This window comes from Rhinoderma darwinii, chromosome 1, assembly GCF_050947455.1.
Source record: "Rhinoderma darwinii isolate aRhiDar2 chromosome 1, aRhiDar2.hap1, whole genome shotgun sequence".
In the NCBI taxonomy this organism is placed as follows: domain Eukaryota; kingdom Metazoa; phylum Chordata; class Amphibia; order Anura; family Rhinodermatidae; genus Rhinoderma; species Rhinoderma darwinii.
The window spans coordinates 419726351-419748485 of record NC_134687.1 but is presented as its reverse complement, the minus strand read 5'-3'; the positions used below and the strand labels follow the sequence as shown (position 1 = coordinate 419748485).

The window sequence follows — 22135 nt, the reverse complement described above, 5'->3', positions numbered from 1 at the left end:
ACATAGTGTGAACGGGTTTCAGTTTCCTCTTGAAAACTGAAACACGGAAGTGTACATGGAGTACACACGGGAAGCACACTGTTCCAATCACGGACACACGGATCCGTGAAAAACAGCCGTGAAAACGGTGATGGAAGTGTGCATGAGGCCTAATTGTTTGTGGGCAGGTTGAATCAATACGTTACCCAAATGTTTCTATTTTTTAGTATGGAAAAAAAACGTAATTAAGTCTTGTTAAAGGGGTTTTCCAGCCCCTAGAAATGTATGGCTTATCCTTAGGATATGCCATCAATAGCTGATGTGTCTAGGTCCGACTGTCGGGACCCCTGCCGATCAGCTGCTTTGAAGGGGCTGCATCGCTCGGACGAGCGCTGCTTCCCCTTCAATTCTAGTTGCTCACTGTGAATCGTCGACACGGAATAGCAGCGATTCACAGGTATTGCAGCCTGTTCTTTCATTTGCGGAGAATGCAATACTTTAAACCGCCACTGCTGTTGTCTCAGCGATTCACAGTGTGAGCAAGTAAGGGAAATGAAGGGGAAGCAGCGGTCGTACGAGCGCTGCGGCCCCTTCAAAACAGCCGATCGGTGGGGGTCCCGACCATAGGACCACGATCCATCAGCTATTGATGGCCTATCCTTAGGATATGCCATCCATTTTTAGGGGATGGAAAACCCCTTTAAAGTAATTATTTGTCTTCCTACAGTATTTCAGCATCGTTGTAGGAATAAACAAAATTAAACATTTTTTTTTTCTAAACATTAATATTCTATCAACACAAAATGAAAGCAACAATTTGGGCAAAACTGGGCCCGAGGAGCGGTTCATTACAAAGGGATTTAAAGAACACCAACTAGAAAATCCATGAACTGTCCTTTCAGATCCTGCACTATAACATGGTGTATCACTTTTGCTCGGAGTGTTTCTTTAATGTTGTCACTTAGGCCATTTTCACAAGAGTCTATATTGTTTAGTATTTCGCATCAGTATTTGTAAGCCAAAAGTGGGAGAGGAAAATAAACACAGAAAAACTATAATGGAAATATTTTCACCTCTTCCTTTGTTTTGAACCACTTCTGGTTTTGGCTTACAAATATTGGTGCAAATACCGACCAAACTACTGCCGTGTGAAAGTGGTCTAATACAATCAAGATTGTTTTTATGAATCTATGCTATAAAAGCAAACTGTGAATTTTTTTGTCATTTATATTTATGTATCCAGTACAGTCTGCAGCAAAAAAAGTGATAAAAATAAAATGAATATATTTAAAAATCGTATTGTATTTCTTAAATAGTTTGAATTATAATCTATAAATAAAATCTAAAAATAAAATATTTACTTAATGAATTAATCTAAACTTTTAATTTTAAGTTTTTTGTTTTATGTTTGTCAAAATTTTATATGTTGAATGGCACATTTCTGAAAGCCTAAATGATAAAAAAAAAAAAAATAAATAGGATGCACGCAAATATTTAGCATTTTAAGGCTAGGACTACACGGCGATTTTGACCACCACACAGGACACAGTGTGTTGTGCTACGTGCATCACAAGAATAAAAGTGAATGCAGCTGCGTTTTGTGACCCACAGGTTTCCACAACTCTAAAGTCGCAAGAAATCCAAACTTAAAGGATTTCTTATGACTATCATGCCATGGTTGCCGCAACCTGTAGATCGCAACCTCCACTTTAATTACTGCGAAGCAGCCAGCGCAACACTATAATAACACAGCGATCTTTATCTGTGTGACCTGTGTCGCGGCCAAAGCCCTAGCCTAATTATAATTAATTAAAAAACGTCCAAATGTATAGTAGGAAATCTATACAGTTATAAAGCATATACTTATAAGCATAGCTCCCGTGATATGTTACTGCTGAGATCATCTTAGACATTGACATAGTCACCTAGAAACATACCTACATGTTGGTTATTGGGAGCCACACTTTCTTGACCTGATTTATCAATCTATTTGAGCATTTAGGGTTAGAATAAATGTATGTATAGTAAAATGTTATTTATTAACCAATGTGAAAAATAAGCAGCCTATCTCTTGTGGTACTGTGTCATGTATGGGCAGTAGTCCACAAGTCAACAATATTGTGGAAAGCTTAAAGGGGTATTCCGGAACTAAAAAATTACATTTATTTAAATAAAACAATGAAAATGATATAACTTTACAATGTACTTACGTTTCATCAGATGGCTGTAGCGTCGTATATCCTCCTCCGTCACCGCCCCCTTAGTGAAGCAAAATCTGCACTTCCTGTGCAGACCCGTCCATTTAGTCTTCTGCCTTGCTTCCGGTTTCCGGCTTTCACACTGTACGGTTACGTCACAAATGACGTAACCGTACCACGTGCTTCTTTATCTCAGAGCATGCGTGGTTAACACACTCCACCGCGCATGCTCTGTGAAATTATAACCCCTTATAAATTACCGACGGAATACGAAGTTGCGGGAATAACGGCCGTTTCGGCCGTCTTCCCGACAGGTGCAGGAGCTGTGACAGCTGCTGTCTCGTACAGCAGCTGCCGCAGCTCCTACAGCGGGGACCGATCGCTGTGTCCCCGCTGTCTAACCCCTTAAAAGCCGCGTTCAATAGAGATCGCGGCTTTTTAGGGGTTAAGTTACCATCGCCGGCCTGCTACACGATAGCGGCCGGCGATGGTTACTATGGCAACCGGACACCAAACAATGGCGTCCGGCTATGCCATCGACGGAAGCCTAATGGGTCCTGACAAAGTCAGGACCCACTATGCTTGCTGTCAGTGAATAGCTGACAGTTCTAATACACTGCACTACGCATGTAGTGCAGAGTATTAGAATAGCGATCAGGGCCTCCTGCCCTCATGTCCCCTTGTGGGACAAAGTAATAAAGTAAAAAAAAAAGATGTGTAAAAATAAGAAAATAAAAGTTAAAAAAAATCCCCTTTTTTTCCCTTATCAGTCCTTTTTTATTAATAAAAATATATAAATAAATAAAATATACATAATTGGTATCGCCGCGTCCGTAACGGCCTGAACTACAAAATTATTTCGTTATTTATCCCGCGCGGTGAACGCCGTAAAAAGAAAATAATAATAAACCGTACCAAAATCACAATTGTTTGGTCACTTCACCTCCCAAAAAATGTATTAAAAAGAGATCAAAAAGTCGCATGTACCTAAAAATGGTCCTGATCGAAACTACAGTTCGTTACGCAAAAAATAAGTCCTCGCACGGCTTTATTGATGGAAAAATAATAAAGTTCTTGCTCTTAGAATAAGGCAACACAAAAAGTGAATGATTTTTTACAAAACGTATTTTATTGTGCAAACGCCATAAGACATAAAAGAACTATAAACATCTGGTGTCACCGTAAGGCCGAGTTTACACGAGCGTGTGCATTTTGTGCAAGCAAAAAGCGCGGCGTTTTGCGTGCGCAAAAGGCAATTAACAGCTCCGCGTGTCAGCCCTTTATGATGCGCGGCTGCCTGGTTTTCGCGCAGCCACCATCATTATGACACTCCGTTTGGATGTTTGTAAACAGAAAAGAACGTGGTGCTTTTCTGTTTTCATTCATCCTTTACAGTGCTGTTGCGCGAATCACGCACGTCCCACGGAAGTGCTTCTGTGCGACATGCGTGGTTTTCACACACCCATTGACTTCAATGGGTGCGTGATGTGCGAACAGCGCACAAATATAGGACGTCGTGCGTTTCACGCAGCGGACATACGCTGCGTGAAAATCACGCCCACCTGGCTGCACGGCCCCATAGACTAACATAGGTCCCTGCGACGCGCGTTGCACGGATGTATAACACGCTCGTGTAAATGAGCCCTAATCGTATCGCCCCGCAGAATAAAGTGAATATGTCATTTATAGCGCAGGGTGAACGCTGTAAAAAAAATAGAATAAAAAAACAATAGTAGAATTGCTGTTTTTTAGTCACCACGCCACTTAAAAATAGAATAAAAACTGATCAAAAAGCCGCATGCACCCCAAGAAAACTACAATGAATTCCTCAAGGGGTCTAGTTTCCAAAATGGGGGCACCTTTTGGGGGTTTCCACTGTTTTGGTACCAGAAGACCTCTTCAAACCGTTTAACCCCTTAATGACCGGGCCATTTTGCACGTTAATGACCAAGGATTATTTTTGTTTTTTTCACGGTCACATTCCAAGAGTCGTAACTTTTTTTTTATTCCGTCGACATAGCCGTATAAGGGCTTGTTTTTTGCGGGACGAGTTTTATTTTGTAATTCCACCATTTTTAGATGCTTTTAATATATTGATTAACTTTTATTAACTTTATTTTAGGAGAGAATTGAAAATAAGCAGCTATTCCAGCATTGATTTTCACGTTAGAAATTTACGCCGTTTACTATGCAGCGTAAATAACATGTTAACTTTATTCTATGGCTCGGCACGGTTACGGGGATACCAAATATGTAAAGGTTTTATGTTTTCCTACGTTTGCACAATAAAAACCCTTTTAGAAAAAAATTACTTGTTTTTGCATCGCCGCATTCCAAGAGCCGTAACGGTTTTATTTTTCCGTCTATGTGGCCGTACGTGGGCTTGATTTTTGCGGGACAATGTGTAGTTTTCATTAGTACTATTTTGGGGTACATAGGACTTAGATTAATTTTTAATGGTGGGAATGGGAGAAAAGAGCGAATTTTGCCGTTGTTTTTTTGGACGCCGTTCATCCAGCGGTTTAATTAATGTGTTAATTTTATTGTTCAAGTGGTTACGATCGCGGGGATACCATATATGTGTATGTGTGATTTGTTTTGACACTTTTACTTTCAAAAAACAACTTTTTGGGCAAAAAAAATAGTTTTATTTGATTTTCACTGTAATTTTTTTTTTGTTTTTTCACCAACTTTATTTAACGGATTGACATTTTTTTTTTAGTCCCACCATGGGACTTCACTATGCGATGTGCCGATCGCATATATAATGCTTTGGTATACTTCTTGTTATTATTGCCTGTCAGTATAAAACAGAGGGAGATCCCTCTCCCTGTGTAAAAAACACATTAGATGCCGCTGTCACTATTGACAGCGGCATTTAATGGGTTAAATTGCCGGAATCGGAGCGCGCTTCGATTACGGCAGTTGCAGCAAGAGCCAGGCTGTGTATAACAGCCGTGCTCCTGCCGCTGATCGCGTGGGTACACTGGCAGTACCCGCGCCATCACAGGACGGATATATCCCTCCTCCTGCGCGAACTAGCAGCTGCAGAGCACTGATATATCCGCCCTTCGGCGTTAAGAGGTTAAAAACGCAGATATCCAGTGATTTCAGCTTGTGCTATCAGTAATAGAATGAGAGCACCAAAATGAAGACTGAGATTGCAGAAGTTAGTAGAGCTGGGTGTAGTAGGCGGAGCAAGTGCACTGCTGCATGCACATTGCATGCTGGGACTAGAGCAGTGCATGCAGGGAGGAGAAACACAGGAAGAGAAGAGGAATGAACTTACTGAGCAAAACAAACCTCTCAAGGTAAACAATAGGGAGTAATGTTACTAAAACCATTTATTATCAAGAAAAAGCTAGTCAGAGTGCACTAATATCTTAATAGAGGAACATTGCATTGATTTAAAAAAAAAAATAAAGGATTGGAAAACCCCTTTAAAAACAAGTGTCAGTAAGAGAAATTGGGAGTCGAAAGGTACATTTACCTAATCTTACAATGATATACAGTTAAACCACTCCAAAACACTACCTATTTGAGAAGAGCATCCCCCATCTAGTCCAGATTATATTGTGACAGATTTTTAATTTTCCTATCTTCTGCCTCCTTTTTCATAGGACCACTCTCCTAAAAGACCAGTTTTCATTGCAATTTTTCTTGGTCATCTCAAAGAAGTTTCTCTGTATTTCCAGGGAACTATATTGATGTTTGCTTACCTGTAAAAAACCTAGTATGCCCAGCTTTCACAAAGGGAAGTACTGTTACCTTCTAGGTATAGTTCAATAAATACAATTTTATTGGTGATTATCGCAGGAGTTAACATTTCTAGCTGATTTTATTTAATTGATCCCTACTTTTTGATAAACTAGTTTTTTTAGTCCTCCTTTGACTTCCTGATTCCTTAAACTGTATATAAGAGGATTTAGAAATGGGGTTAAAACACTATAGAGGAGAGATAACAGCTTGTCATTATCTGAGGTATCGCTAGTCTTCACACGAACATATGTAAAAGCTCCTGTGCCAAAGAATAAAGTGACCGAGATAAAATGTGAGGCGCAAGTAGAGAAGACTTTCTTCCGCCCTTTATTGGTGCTAATGCTCATTATCGCAGCAATGATGCGTCCATAGGAGTAAAGCACCAGAGAAAACGGTAACGGTAGAACAAGAAAACCGGTGACAGAAACAGCAATCTCATTAGCAGAAACATCAGTGCAGGCCAGCTTCAGCACTGGAGGGATGTCACAGAAGAAGTGGTTAATAAGGTTAGGGCCACAGTAAGGAAGGGAAAAGATAGAGGCAGTCTGTCCCAGGGAGATAAGGTTTCCAGAGACCCAAGACACTGTGGCCATTTTTAAGCATGTAGCTTTGCTCATTACTGAAAAGTATCTCAAGGGATTGCAGATGGCTACAAAGCGGTCATATGCCATGACAGCCAGAAGAAAGCACTCTGTGACACCAAGGGTAAAAAAGCAATACATCTGTGTAAAGCAACCATAGAAAGATATAGTCGTCTTCTTGTCCACAAAGGTGTGGAGCAGCTTCGGGAGGGTGACTGTAATGTAACACATTTCAAGCAAAGAAAGGTTGCGGAGAAAATAGTACATTGGTGTGTGAAGAAGTGAATCCAGGGTGGCCACTGTGATGATTGTGAAGTTACCAAGAATAGTAAATATGTAGATAAAGAGGAAGAGAGGGAAAATAAAAAACTGGACCTTTATGTTAAAATTGGTGAATCCCACGAGGATGAACTCATCAATATTGGTCTGATTTCCTGGAAACTTGTAATTGGTGGATCTCATCTAGACATTTAACAGAGATAAATACAATGGTGAACACTTGTGTTTTAGACATACAGAAGTTTATTTAACTTTATTATCACATTAGCATTGTATCTATAGGACATGTATTATAATAAATCTTAAGAAATAAAAAGCTATCAAAATAGTTTATAATATAAAAGTCACACAATTAAAAAGAGGGAGTATGATATAAAATCAATGATGATGTTGTGTCTTGAAGGGTATTCTGGTTTAAGCTAATAAAGTTAAGAGATATTCTTTGTGTATCATTTTTTCACAGTGTTTAAGACCTTTGTTTGCTGTCATTGTATGGGATCCTTCATTGTTTACTTTAAGAGGATGAAAATGTGTCCTGGCATGTGATGTACACACAGGTGCACGGCTCGTTACAGTGTGTATATCAGAGAAGTGTCTTGTAACGAGCTCTGCACCTGTGTGTCCATCACATTACCAGGACAGAATTTTATTCACTCAAAGTAAATAGTGGAGGTAATGTTCCAAGGTAGTGACTACAAATAGAGATCTTAACCCCTTCCCGCTATTGGGCGTGACTGTGCGTCCAGATACAAAGTGAGTTCCCGCACAAGGGCGTACAGTCACGTCCTGTAGATAAAGCGGGCACAAGAGCTGTGCGCGCTTCATCTTCAGTGGCTGTCAGCTGTAATATACAGCTGAGATCCCGCTGCAACGGCGGTGGTGGCAGTTACGGACGATTGCCGCCGTTTAACTCCTTCAATGCGGCTGTCAATGGCGTCCGCCGCATTGAAGTAGTTGACAGAGGGAGGGGGCTCCCTCTGTACCCCCTGCCCACCCCGCGACGGTTGCTATGGCAAACAGGAAGCCGTTGCTAGGCTTCCTGGTTGCCCAGGTACGGAAGCCTATTTGGTCCTGCCTGAGGCAGGACCTAATACGCTAACTGTCAGATGAAGAATGACAGTTACAATACACTGCACTACATAAGTAGTACAGTGTATAGTACCGGGGATCAGAAGATCAGATCTTCCAGTCCCCAGGTCAGTGTAAAAGAAAAAGTAAAAAAAGTAAAAAAAAAATGTGAAAGAAAAATAAATAAATAAAAGTTTGAAATAATAAAAACAACAATCGCCCTGTTTCCCTGATCAACTCATTTATAATTAGAAAAAAATGAAAACATGAAAAAAAACTATACATAATAGGTATTGCCGCGTTCAGAACGGCTTGATCTATAAAAATATCACATTATTAATTCTTTTTACCGCACGGTGAACACCGTAAAAATTTTTTATAAAAAACAATGACAGCATTTTTTTTTTGGTCATCTTGTCTCAAAAAGAACGTAATAAAAAGTGATCAAAAAGTTGCATTTAAAGCAGAATAGTACCAATAGAAACTACAGTTCGTGATGCATAAAACAAGTCCTCCCGGAGCGATATCAACTAGAAAATAAAAAAGTTATGGCTGTCAGAAAATCGCGACACTAAAACATGATTTTTTTTAGAAAAGAGTATTTTTATTGTGGGAACGTAGTGAAACGTAAAAAACGATATAAATTTGGTGTCGCTGTAATCGTATCGACCCACAGAATGAAGTTAACATGTTGTTTATACTACACGGTGAACACTGTAAAATAAACACAAAAAAAAACGTGCTAGCATTGCTGTTTTTTGGTTTCCTCATCTCCCAAAAATTTTTATAAATAGTGCATGTACCCCAAAATGGAACCAATAAAAATTACAGCTCATTCCACAAAAAACAAGCCCTCACACAGCTCCGTCACCGGAAAAATAACACGTTATGACTCTCAAAATTCAATGATGCAAAATGATGCTAAATGATGGCCCAGACTAATTTTTTAGGTCCAGTAGAATTTCACTAAAAACCCCATATCCTCATTTGCTGGACCCCACAGGTGGACCCCGTAGATGCAGCGGAGATGAGGAAACTTTAGGGCCTTGTGCTGCTTATAGGGCTAGTGAAGAAGTCAGAGATTAGGCAATACTGGAACGCAGATATTTTGTATAATATCCAATAAACCCGGCCTGTGCATAAAGGATTGGTTCAAAGCGTACCCCACCAATCCATGAATTATTCGTTCACCCAATTAATACATCATCCTATTATGCCCTGATGTACTCCGCCCAGCTTACATATACCCTGGTGTACTCCGCCCAGATTACATATGCCCGCACATTATAAGCTGAAATACCAGTAAAGCACCAAGCAAAATCTGCGCTTCAAAAGCCATATGGTGGTCCAACTGAGCCTGGCAGTGTGCCCAAATGGCAATTTATGACCACATATGGGGTATTACTGTATTCTGGAGAACCCGCTTAACAATTTATGGGGTGTGTGTCTACAGTGGTACAAGCTGGGCACAACACATTGGGCACTGAAATAGCATATCTGTGGAAAACAGCAATTTTCAATCTGCGACATCTATTGTGTACTCATTTTTGCAAAACACTTGTGGGGTCAAAATGCTCACTACACCCCTAGATAAATTCTTTGAGGGATCTAGTTTCCAAAATGGGGTAATTTTTCGGGGGTACCACTGTACTGGTACTATAGCTCAATGCAACCTGGTGTCAAAAAACGAATCTTGTAAAATCTGCACTCAAATACTAAATGGTGCTCCTTCCCTTTAGAGCCTTGCTGTGTGTCCAAATAGCAGTTTATGACCACGTGTGGGGTATGCCGTACTCTGGAGAGAATGCTTTACGAACGTTGAGGTTCTTTTCTCCTGTAGTCTTTGTGAAAATGCTAAATTTTGGGCTAGAACTACATCTTTTCGCTAAAAAAAAGTTACTTATTTTTATTTTCACATCCCAATTCTAATAAATTAAGCAAAAACCTGTGTGGTCTAAATGTTAACAACACCCCTAGATTAATTGCTCAAGGGGTGTAGTTTACCAAATGGAGTCACATTTCAGGTGTACTGTACTGGTACCTCAACATGGCGCCCAGGAATCAATCCTGCAAAATCTGCGCTCCAACTGCCAAATGGCGCTCCTTCCCTTGTATCCTGCCGTGTATCCAAACAGCAGTTTATGACCACATATGAGGCATTTTCCTACTCTGAAGAAGTTGCTTTACAAATGTTACGGTGCTTTTTCTCCTTTGTTTGTTGAGAAAATGAAAAATGTTGAACTAATGCTATGTCTTATTGGAAAACAATGCAATTTTTCATTTTCACTGCCCATTTCTAAAATCTATGAGACGCATGTGGAGTCAAAATGCTCACTACACCCCTAGATGAATTTCTCAATGGGTGTAGTTTCCAAATGGAGTCATTTTTGGGGGGTTTCCACTGTACTGGTACCTAAGGGGCTTTGCAAAAGTGACATGGTGCAGAAAAACCAATCCAGCAAAATCTGCTCTCCAAAAGCCAAATGGTGCTCCTTCCCTTCTGAGCCCTGATGTGTATTCATACAGTGGTTTATTACCACATATGGGTTATTTCCATACTCTAGAGAAGTTGCTTTGCAAATGTTGGGGTGCTTTTTCTCCTTTATTTGTTGAAAAAATTTAAAATTCTGAGGTAAAGCTACATCTTATTGGAAAATAATGTAATTTTTCATTTTCACTGCCCAATTCTAATGAAATCTATGAAACACTTGTGTGGTCAAAATGTTCACTAGACCCCTAGATGAATTCGTCTAGGGGTGTAGTTTCTCAAATGGAGTCACTTTTGGGGGGTTTCCTTTGTTTTTGCACCACAAGACCTCTTCTAACCTGACATGGTGCCTGAAATATAATTTAAGAAAAGGAAGGCCCAAAAATCCACTAGGTGTACCTTTGCTTCTGGGGCTTTTGTTTCAGTCCAGTAGCATACAAGGGCCACAAGTGGGATAATTTTAAAAACTGCAGAATTAGGGCAATAAATATTCAGTTGTATTTTTCTGGTAAAAACCTTCAGTATTACAGGAAAATGGATTAAAATGCAATTTCTGCAAAAAAAATGAAATTTGCAAATTTCCCTTCCACTTTGCTTTAATTCCTGTGATACGCATAAAGGGTTAAGAAACTTTCCAAATCCTGTTTTGAATACTTTAAGGGTTGCCATTTTTAAAATGTGGTGATTTGTGGGGGTTCCTAATATATAAGGCCCTCAAAGCCACTTCAGATCTGAACTGTTCCCTAAAAAAATAGGCTTTTGAAATTTTCTTGAAAATTTGAGAAATTGCTGCTAAACTTATAAGCCTTGTAACGTCCTAGAAAAATAAAAAGGTGTTCAAAAAATGATGCATATATAAAGTAGACATATGGGAAATGTTAACTAGTCACTATTTTATGTGGTATAACTATCTGTCTTACAAGCAGATACATTTGAATTTAGAAAAATGCTAATTTTTGCAAATTTTCTCAAAATGTTTCTGTTTTTCACAAAAAATATTGAATTTATCGACCAATTTTTTCACTAACATAAAGTACAATATGTCACGAGAAAACAATCTCAGAATCGTTTGGATAAGTAAAAGCATTTCAGAGTTATTACCACATAAAGTGACACATGTCAGATTTAAAAAATTAGGCTGTCATTTGGTCCAAAAGTGGCTGCGTCCTTAAGGGGTTAAATACTGTGAGGAATGTATATGCAAAGTATATTCGAAAATTGCAGACATTTTCTTCATACAATAAATTAGCTTTATTTGCCAAAACTGGAATACCCTTTAAGACTCACAATCACTAATCTCTCTCTACCTTCCCTGGCTTTACTTTTATCTACCTTCTCTCTCCCTTTAAGCCCTAAAAACTGATATTGGCATGACCCACGTAACTTTTTCTCAGCTACAGCAAAGTTATAATGCTATACAGATGTTTATTTAACATGATCACCTGAACCTGTTTGGCCCTTGCAAGTCAAGGCATATATCAACTTATCATTCCGTAAACTTGCCCAGATGTTGGATCATATTACCTGCAGTTATAGCCCAATCACCGGTTTTACCATTAAGGTACTACTTTATTTTCCGCTTTCAGAAAAGGTTCAGGTCTAGTGATTCCATCTTTAAACCTCTTTAATACCCAGCACAATAAATTATGTATGAATTTAATATCTTTTCGTATATACTAAAAATAAAGAGAGGAAACAGGATGGACATCTGATATTTTAACAAATCGTATTCTAATTATAACTGCGGGAAAGTATGAGTACATGACTTATGTGCGGGGACATAGCGTACAGTGAAAAGCTGGCCGTGTACCAAGCTGAACTCTGCACACACTCATCTCTTATCACAGAAAAATCAAATATTGGGGCATGGCTTATATACATATTGCTAGTAATTCTGTAAAAACATGAATGGGATACATTACTAACAAGTTGTTTCTAAGTAGCAGCCTAACTCCCCTCAGGTGTGACTGCAGTTAACCCCAACATTCCACCCCCATGTCACATTCATAGGGTCCTGCAGATATGTTGTTTTTTTTGGCAGGGTCACTAGAGAGCTTGTGGTCACTGATGAATTTCTTTCCTGGTCTCTCTTGGATTAAAAAGATCATTATTTTTTTTGTTTGACCCTGCATATTGAGGGAATTAATATTTGAGGCAAATAAGTTTTTGATCTTGTTTTTGTATTAATAACTGAGAGACCAATATCTAGCCCTTATTCCTCTTACTGAATTCAGTTCCCATTATCTATTGTTCATGTTACACTGCTGTCATTGTTCATCAGAGCTTCCTGAACTCCGGCATGTTAGAGAGTAAGATATTACGGTTAACCTGAATTTTCAAGTATTGAATAGAGCTTTTAGGGTGCACTACAAAATAAAAAAGACAATAAGGCTGTGGTCACACTACCGTCATGGCATCTGTTATTATGGAGCTATGACCAGTCAAATCCCTTTGTCTTATAATAGGGTCCTTAAGGTTTCCTTCAGGGGGTTCTATTGTTTTCAATGGCATAGCACTGCAGACAAGGGAACACTAAAACCCATATGGAATGGAAACAATGCCAATGTGAACAATGACTAAAGTGACCCCCATGATAAATGTGGTTTTCAATACATGATGTAAATGCTTCCTATAGATATTGTAACACTATTCTATTTTATTCCATGTTTATGGAACAGCCCATCATATTATTGTTCCATTTACTTGGGCCTATTAATAACACAAACATAACTGCTGAATTGTGACATGATCAATACATAATAGGGAACATGTGACACATACTGGCGCCTTTATCGAGATTACAAAATACAAGCTTTGAGCAATTACTTACTTAAAGGAGTTGTCCAGTATTAGAAATATATGGCTGCTTTGTACCAGAAACAGCTCCACACCTATAGATTGTGTCTGGTATTGCATGCAGTTCAGCTCCATTGAAGTGAATTGTGTTGAGCTGCAATACCACAAACAACTTGTGGACAGGTGTAGCGCTGTTTTTGAAAGCAGCCATGTGTTTCTAATCCTAGACCACTTATCTGTCCTTTTTATGGAAAAACTATCAATGTAAAACTGAAAATATTTGACATAATTTATGTAAATTTTAACATTTTAAATTGTGCTTAAATTGTATTACATTAATTGTAATTGTACATTAATTTTATTACATTATCTAAATCTCAATAAAGAACTGATCCTGAAATTAAATGTTAATGTATATGCTAGACAACAATTTACACATAAAAATAATCTAGATAAAAAATGACTTCCTGCAGCTCCACGAGAAGGGGAATGTAATTAGCGGTGATGGGCAGGAGAAAACCGCAAAAATCGAAAGGCAGCAAGCCTCTGGAGCACTTTTTCTTCTCAGATGGAGGGATTAAAGATGGCGCCGCCGCCTCTCAACTTTATGCCAACTCAGACAGAGATGAGGCCGCCTCACCAGCGCAAACTACAATGCAAGCAGATAAACTTGCACCCTGCACTTCAGCCTCTGTGGAGGAACAAAACAGCCAGTTCTCCCTGAACCGAGACTGGAACTCACCTTCTCCACCAACCTCTGATGAGATGGGGAATTCCTCTCCTCCTGCAGGAGGAAATTAGCTCTCCGCCACCCCGACTATCTCTCCCTATTAACCCCATGTCTTCCTCCTCAGCATCCAGCTGGTCTCAATCGCCGGTGAAAAGCCCTGCCAAACAAAGGCTGGCTAACTTAGCAGATGTAGATGGTCTGACCATGGGGCCCTCAGGTCTGACTAACACCCCAGACAATTTCACTAAATTCCAAACTGCAGATAAAACGGTGTCTGAAACTACACTCAAAGCCCTGCTCCTAGCACTCAGGAGCTCCCTGCATAAGGACTTTACAAGAATTCTATTGCCTTTTCTAACCCCATTAAACAGCCTGGGAGAGAGAGTCTCTCATGTGGAAGATAAGATGGAGTCCTTTGGCTCTGCCCATAATTCTATGGTGGACTCATACAATTCATTGGAAAAAAGTTCTCCTCACTATAAGCAAATATGGTGGATTACGAGGACAGAAATCGTAGAAACAATATTAAATTTAGAGGGATTCCGGAATTGATTCCCAATGCGGAGCTCAAGAACTATTTACAGCAATTTACAAAATGAATGCTTCCGACCTGCGCTGACTACGAACTTAGCATTGACAGAGCTCACCGAGTTCCCAAACCAAAAACCCCCCCGGACTATGTCCCTAGGGACGTTCTAGCCCGCTATAGATTCTTCCACACCAAAGAGGGCCTGATGGAGAGGGCAAGGAAACAGCAACCACTCCTATCCCCATATACCAACTTGAAGCTATTTACTGATTTATCGGCAGCCACTCTGCAAACTAGAAGAAACATCATGGATATCACAACGTCTCTTAGAACACACTCCATTGCTTACAGATGGGGCTTCCCGATCAAACTGCTGGTCAATCGGGTTGGCGCCATCCATGTCATCACCAAATCTGAGGATGGCATTTCAATGTTGTCAAGCTGGAATATCCAAGCTGCACGGACATCCTCATCATTGTCACAGCTGAAATCTCCATCACATCGCCTGAATAGAGAATTGACTTTTGCGGATTAAAGTAAATTTTTTCTTATTATTGAGATGTCATCTGAGTGAGTACCGATTACGTCATATTGTTTTGTTCTCACTTTGGCCCCGAATTAATTTGTGGTTTAATACTGATACCACTGAACTTGAGTGCAGACATTCTTTTTGATACTACAGCACTATAGTGCTGATTGTCTCTTTTTTGATAAGCATTTCTCACTGTTTCTGTATGTTTTTACAAAAAATTTCTGTTCATGTTATCACTGTGACTTTCTTTTTATTTAATGTGCTTCCTATACTATACATCATTGGACAGGTACATAGTATTCCCCAAGCTAACTGCATACCCACCTCTAAAAGATTATACCATGGAACACATCCTTAAACACCTTCTTAAAAAACATAATACTATTAAGACTGGTTCATTGATCATTTGTGGTGACTTTAATGCAGTATGTGACCCCTCTCTTGATTCTTCCTCCTCTTCCCCCACTGGGCGTAGTAGTCTTGGTACCCTAAAATGAGATGAAAACCTTGATATCTGGCGCCTTCTTCATGTAATGGAAAAGGACTATACCTACTATTCGGCTAGACACAAAACGTATTCCCGCATTCACATGTTTTGTATTGACTAGCAACTGATAGACAGGGTATCCTCATCTGACATAGGCATGTTACACTGGTTGGATCACGCTCCAATCCTGTTATCTGTGAAAGTACATTATCCAAGAGCCTCAGAGTATGTCTGGCGTGCTAACTCCTATATTATCTCTTACGACACTCTTTCTAAAGAGTTACATAAGTCACTTTCTGAATATTTCATCCTCAATAACTCACCATACATAAAATGCACACAAGGCCTACATCAGAGGAGTTTTTATCCAGTTGGGTAGCAGACTTGTAAAGGATCTGCCAGACACAGCTTCTGTGTCGACGCCCGTGGTTAATCAGTCTGCATCTGCTCCTAGGTCTGATAGAGTGACTCGATCTGCTACCACTCAGGCTGGTAGGCTGAGGAGTGGGAGAACCTATCACAGCCTGGCCAGACGGAGCTAGCTCCCGCCCTCGGTCTATGTATACCTTCATTTCCTGCTCTTCCTTTGCCTGTGATTCTGTCTGGTTTCCTGGCTCTGCTGTTCCAGCTATTACTATTGACCTCTGCTTCATATTGACCCTGGCTTTACTGACTACGCTCCTGCTCTGCATTTGGTACCTCATACACTCCTGGTTTGACTCGGCTCGTTCACTACTCTTGTTGCTCACGGTGTTGCCGTGGGCAACTGCCCCATTTCCTTTAGCTTCTGTGCACCCTTGTCTCTTTGTCTGTCGTGCAAATATTGAGTGTAGGGTCCGTCGCCCAGATGTACGCCGTCGCCTAGGACGGGTCGTGCAAGTAGGCAGGGACTGAGTGGCGGGTAGATTAGGGCTCATCTGTCTGTCTTCTTACCCCGTCATTACAAGACTTAAGAAACAAAGACAAAGGGACCTTCAGGACACATTAGCCCCAATTCACAGACTAGAGCTACTAAGACATTTAATGACATACTAGTGGACCATATGAAATCCATATTTGAGCTGGAAATGTCCTCGGGAATTTTTCCCACCGAAATGCTTAATGCTCTTGTAGTCACCATACCCAAACCAGAGAAACTGATGGACTCTACTACCACCTACCGTCCCATCTCCCTACTCAATGGGGATGTGAACATTTATGCTAAACTGTTGGCTGTCAGATTGCTTAGAATTATCCCCTCCTTGGTCCATCGCGACCAGACGGGCTTTACATTGGGTAGACAGGCCCCTGATAACACCAGGAGGCTACTCCCACTTTTGCAGATAGCGGAAAAGTAGTTACTTCCAACCATCTGTCTATCACTTGACGCCGAAAAGGCATTTGATAGAGTCAACTGGGATTATATCTTTTCAGTACTTTCCAAATTTGGGTTTACTGGACATATCTATTCTGCTATCCAAGAGCTCTACTCCAAACCAACGGCCAGGATATATGTAAATGGAGCCCTTTCAGACCAATTTAGTCTGAATTTAGTCTCCCCAATTTTCTTCAGCCTCTCCATTGAACCCCGCGCGGAGCTGATATGCTCTAATCCTGCCATCTCTGGCATACAAATGGGAGAGTTCACTCATAAAAAGGCGCTATTTACAGATGATGTGATTGTGATCTGCACTGACCCTATAAATTCTCTAGCTGCTGCGTTTGACACACTGGATAGGTATAGCCAGGTCTCATTCTATAAACTGAATAGGGACAAATCCCAGATCCTCCCTCTTCATATCCCTCCTACTCCCCTACAGGAACTGAAACAGCGATACTCGCTTGACTGGCAAAGTGGGGAAATCTCCTACCTAGGCATTAAATTAGCAGTTCAATCCACTAAAAAGTATGAAAGTAATTTCCCTCCCATCCTCGAAACTCTCCGCAGGGATATTTTGCACTACTCCAACTATATTATATCCTGGCTGGGAAGAGTAGCATCGTACAAGATATTGCCGCTCCAGAATCTCCTCTACCTTTTTAGAACTCTCCCGATTCACTTGCCAAACTCCTTTTCGGTTGCCCACAAAATGCTTATGAATTTCGTCTGGAATAACAAAGACCCTCACCTATCTGCTTCTATTCTCACCAGACATAGACGAGTGGGAGGTATAGAGGTTCCCAACATTCAAGACTATTACAGAGCATGCATCTTGGATCAACTAACTCATCGGTGGCACAATAATAAAGACAAACATTAGATGTACATTGAATCCCAACTGAGTGGGAATGCGACTTTGAAAACTGACCTTATCAACATCCTGTGGCACCTCCAAAACCTCCCCACATACTTGACCTCTCTTTCCACCTCCTGTGCGGTATGGTCCCGATTTATATCTTCTGTTCCTTATACGTGCACTATCCCTTCTCAACAGGTGCCTCTTTCAATTCTTGAGGATCATATCCCCACCATTGACTTGTCTTCCTGGCGCGCCAAAGGCTTACTTTCCCTCAATGATCTATATGACCAAAGTGGCTCCCTCCTTTTTCAACATATCTCTGAGAAATTCAAAATTTCCAGCAGAGACGTCTATAAATTTCTACAAATTCAACATTTCTTGCAAACCACGCTGCCCAAATCCAATTGTGCCACCAAGGAGATTCTACAGCATCTCTATATTGTGTCCCCAAAACGCAAAGGTATATCTTTTTTCTACACTTTGTTAGAAGGGAAAGATGAGTTCCTCAAAACAGCCCCCTTGCTTAAAGAGGCTCTGTCACCAGATTTTGCAACCCCTATCTGCTATTGCAGCAGATCGGCGCTGCAATGTAGATTACAGTAACGTTTTTATTTTTAAAAAACGAGCATTTTTGGCCAAGTTATGACCATTTTCGTATTTATGCAAATGAGGCTTGCAAAAGTACAACTGGGCGTGTTGAAAAGTAAAAGTACAACTGGGCGTGTATTATGTGCGTACATCGGGGCGTGTTTACTACTTTTACTAGCTGGGCTTTCTGATGAGAAGTATCATCCACTTCTCTTCAGAACGCCCAGCTTCTGGCAGTGCAGATCTGTGACGTCACTCACAGGTCCTGCATCGTGTCGGCACCAGAGGCTACAGATGATTCTGCAGCAGCATCGGCGTTTGCAGGTAAGTCCATGTAGCTACTTACCTGCAAATGCTGATGCTGCTGCAGAATCATCTGTAGCCTCTGGTGCCGACACGATGCAGGACCTGTGAGTGACGTCACAGATCTGCACTGCCAGAAGCTGGGCGTTCTGAAGAGAAGTGGATGATACTTCTCATCAGAAAGCCCAGCTAGTAAAAGTAGTAAACACGCCCCGATGTACGCACATAATACACGCCCAGTTGTACTTTTACTTTTCAACACGCCCAGTTGTACTTTTGCAAGCCTCATTTGCATAAATACGAAAATGGTCATAACTTGGCCAAAAATGCTCGTTTTTTAAAAATAAAAACGTTACTGTAATCTACATTGCAGCGCCTATCTGCAGCAATAGCAGATAGGGGTTGCAAAATCTGGTGACAGAGCCTCTTTAAATGTACACTTCTGCACATCTTATGGGACTTTCCAAAGATCAAACCCCTTCTGGAAAGCAACCCACCATATAATTCATACTCTTACTGACCTGAACTTCCCTCTAACACCTGAGTTGGCCTTATTATTTATAGGATTAGATGTTTTTCCGGCCCCATTTGTCACTATTGTTGCCCATATCCTTATGGCCACTAAATTGGCAAATACGTGACATTGGAAGCAAGTGTCCCAACCTCATATCCAAAAGGTCATATTACTGGTCACTACTACTTACATGTATGAACAAATGTAAGCAAACCAAAATTTGCAGCATACCAAATTCCAAAATAAGTGGAGTTGCTGGTTCCAAAGCTCCCACTTCAAAAACTGATCCTTCCAATCCCGCTATATTACAACCATAGCGCATATCTTTTGCCCTTTTTTAGGGTGCTAAGGATTATCTTTTTGTGGATAATGTATCTCGGCTTGTTTAGAATACCGATTTTTTACTGAATTGGATTGTAGGTCCCATGTATAACACTTGTATCTTTACCGATGTCCCTAACTCAAAGGAATGATGTATATGCACATTAACTCTACAATGTTGTCACTTGTTTGATTGTTGTTATTTTATTTATTTCTACTTTTAGCTGTTCTTGTACAATGTATGATTGTTACAATTGGAAAAGTTTCAATAAAAATCTATTGATATAAAAAATGATAACCTAAGTTAATACATTACATTGTACTTAACTTGCATGTATAGAGCTGCATTTACAATTCTGCTGGCTTCAGAGCTGAAATCTCTCATCATTATTTCCTCACAAAGTCTTCACATAGCTTGCTGTAGTGATCTGCTTTCTGGGAAGTGCCATCTTTACATCAGGCAGTGTATACTAATGTGTAGTAAAAGAAAACTCTTCCTCTGCATTATAGGTGCTCAGCTAAGCATTTAGGGGTGTCACTGACAACAAGCTTGTCTCTTGAGTATAATAAAAGGCTGTAACACAGGATCAGTAAGGAATAAAATCTATACATAAAGTTACTCAACTTTTTATGCAGATGAGTTACACTAGCGTAGCTACATGGGGTGCAGAGGTAGCAGTTGCACTCGGGTTCTGGAGCCTGAGTGGGCCCGAAGGCCCCTCTGCCAAATAAGAAGACTCCAGTATTAGAAATGGCACATGGTAGGTGGGGGTCTTGTTACAGATTTTGCATTGTAGCCCAGGAGATTCAAGTTCCACTCTATAAAATGGTGTTCAGTGGTGAACATACCCTTTCAGTACTTATTTTAGAGCACATTTATCATGGGATTGTGTGATTACATTTTCTAATTAGTATTTGGAACTTATTAGTGGTAACTCCCAGAAAATGACATTTAATAAAGCTTATCTGTTTTTGGATACATTCTAACTTTATTCAAATGTATTTATATGGCAGGTACACTGTAAACTGTGTTCAACACAAATATATTTACAGAGTCAAGCATATGGAATAAATCATCCTCTGTGGTTAGATCTACTGTAAAGCTGCATCTGGTGGAAAGCCTGGGTCCCTAGTATTATAATAAACCAGAATGTTTATTATTTTATTTTGTTGTTTTTTTTTTGTCCTTCAGCCCTCCCCACCCTTTGAATGTGGTCTTTACACTATTGTAATAAAGCTATTATAGTAAATAGACCCAAACAATAATAGCAGCCGGACTGGAAAGATAACACTCTATTAAGTAAAGTGTAGGAAATTAACATAAATGATACAAATCTGGTGTCCCTAGAATATCACTGCCTAATTATTATTGTTCAAGTGGTCCCTTTGGTTTTATTACACATTAGCGCTGTATTTCTCATCATACCTATCATCCTGTCCTCTTCCCTTTTAATGTCTATTTCTACAGCAGGACAAAGACTCCTTTGTCTACGTAATGAACTCTCTAACATGTTATTATGTACGTTACTGTTTTCATTGTCTTTTGCTATAAAATATATCAACCTATGAAAATTAACAATGTGCAAAAGATTCAGAATAAATCATTTTTAAGAAATATATCCAGATGGCTAAATACAATATTATTATAATGATAATAACAACAACAATAGTAATACTGTCATGCATAGGTTCCAGTATCTAGGAATATTTAGGATATTGTTACACTCTGTAGATAAAGAGGTATTGGAGCACATGAAATCACCCTTGGTTGTGTTATAATTTGTCAGTAAATTCAGTAGAATTTTCTGCAATACAGTAATATGTCAATAAGATGAAATAATAATAATAATAATAATAATAATAATAATAACATATATATATATATAGTAAATCCTTTCAAAATACGAGACAGCACACCTTGTTAGTGAAAAAAGTGGATTTATTCACCACATGCGATGTTTCAGCCCTACTCCATGGGGCATTTCTCAAGCATATCTATGCTTGAGAAAGGCCCCATGGAGTAGGGCTGAAACGTCACATGTGGTGAATAAATCCACTTTTTTCACTATCAAGGTGTGCTGTCTCGTATTTTGAAAGGATTTACTTGGTATTCGGGACATTGGTCATATGTCCAAACGAGACCTTGCACCCTGGCATGGGAGTCGATTGCCTTGCTGAGTACATTAAAGTCCAAGTACGTACCGTGGCCATAGATTCTGCTATATTGTAGGCTATATATATATATGTATATACAACTATGAAAGAGAAACTCTTCAATTTCTGACTTAAATATTTTGTTTTGTATACTAAATGGCTTACCTCTGCCACAAGACCTGGTGGGGGTGATGTGTCACCCACAAAAGATGAACAGAGAGATTGTAGTTTATAAAGAATATAAGCCCCCCCACACACACACACACACATTCTTCAGCCATGGTCTACTGGGATTACTGAATCCTCATGACATCTCATTAAACTCTCTTGAAGTTTCATTACTTGAGGAAACCTTCTGAACTACTTTGGATTAACCTTTAATGGATCATCATGTATATTGCTTTAATATACTGTGCACTATGCACTAAAATATTTTGTGAATAAATATGGATTTTGACATTATAGAAATCAAAACTTAGTTAATGGAAACAACAAACGTGCAATAATGGCATAAGAGTGTCAATTGACAACATAAGCAGTGATCATATAAATCACAGAGAAGAATTTATATTGTATTAGGACACACATTCATATACCAAAAAATCAACCA

General features: G+C 39.7%; 1 protein-coding gene across 1 annotated transcript; it reads right to left on the bottom strand.

The window, feature by feature from the left end:
* Nucleotides 1-6019: 6019 nt before the first annotated feature.
* Nucleotides 6020-6979, bottom strand: LOC142650480 (olfactory receptor 10A7-like). The gene has a single exon (XM_075825617.1). The coding sequence runs from the start codon at nucleotides 6977-6979 to the stop codon at nucleotides 6020-6022; it is 960 nt and encodes a 319-aa protein (XP_075681732.1).
* Between the last annotated feature and the right edge of the window lie 15156 nt (nucleotides 6980-22135).

Bases quoted from the DNA above. Each gene is read 5' to 3' on its own strand.
- LOC142650480 (XM_075825617.1), bottom strand. From the start codon at position 6,979: ATGAGATCCACCAATTACAAGTTTCCAGGAAATCAGACCAATATTGAT.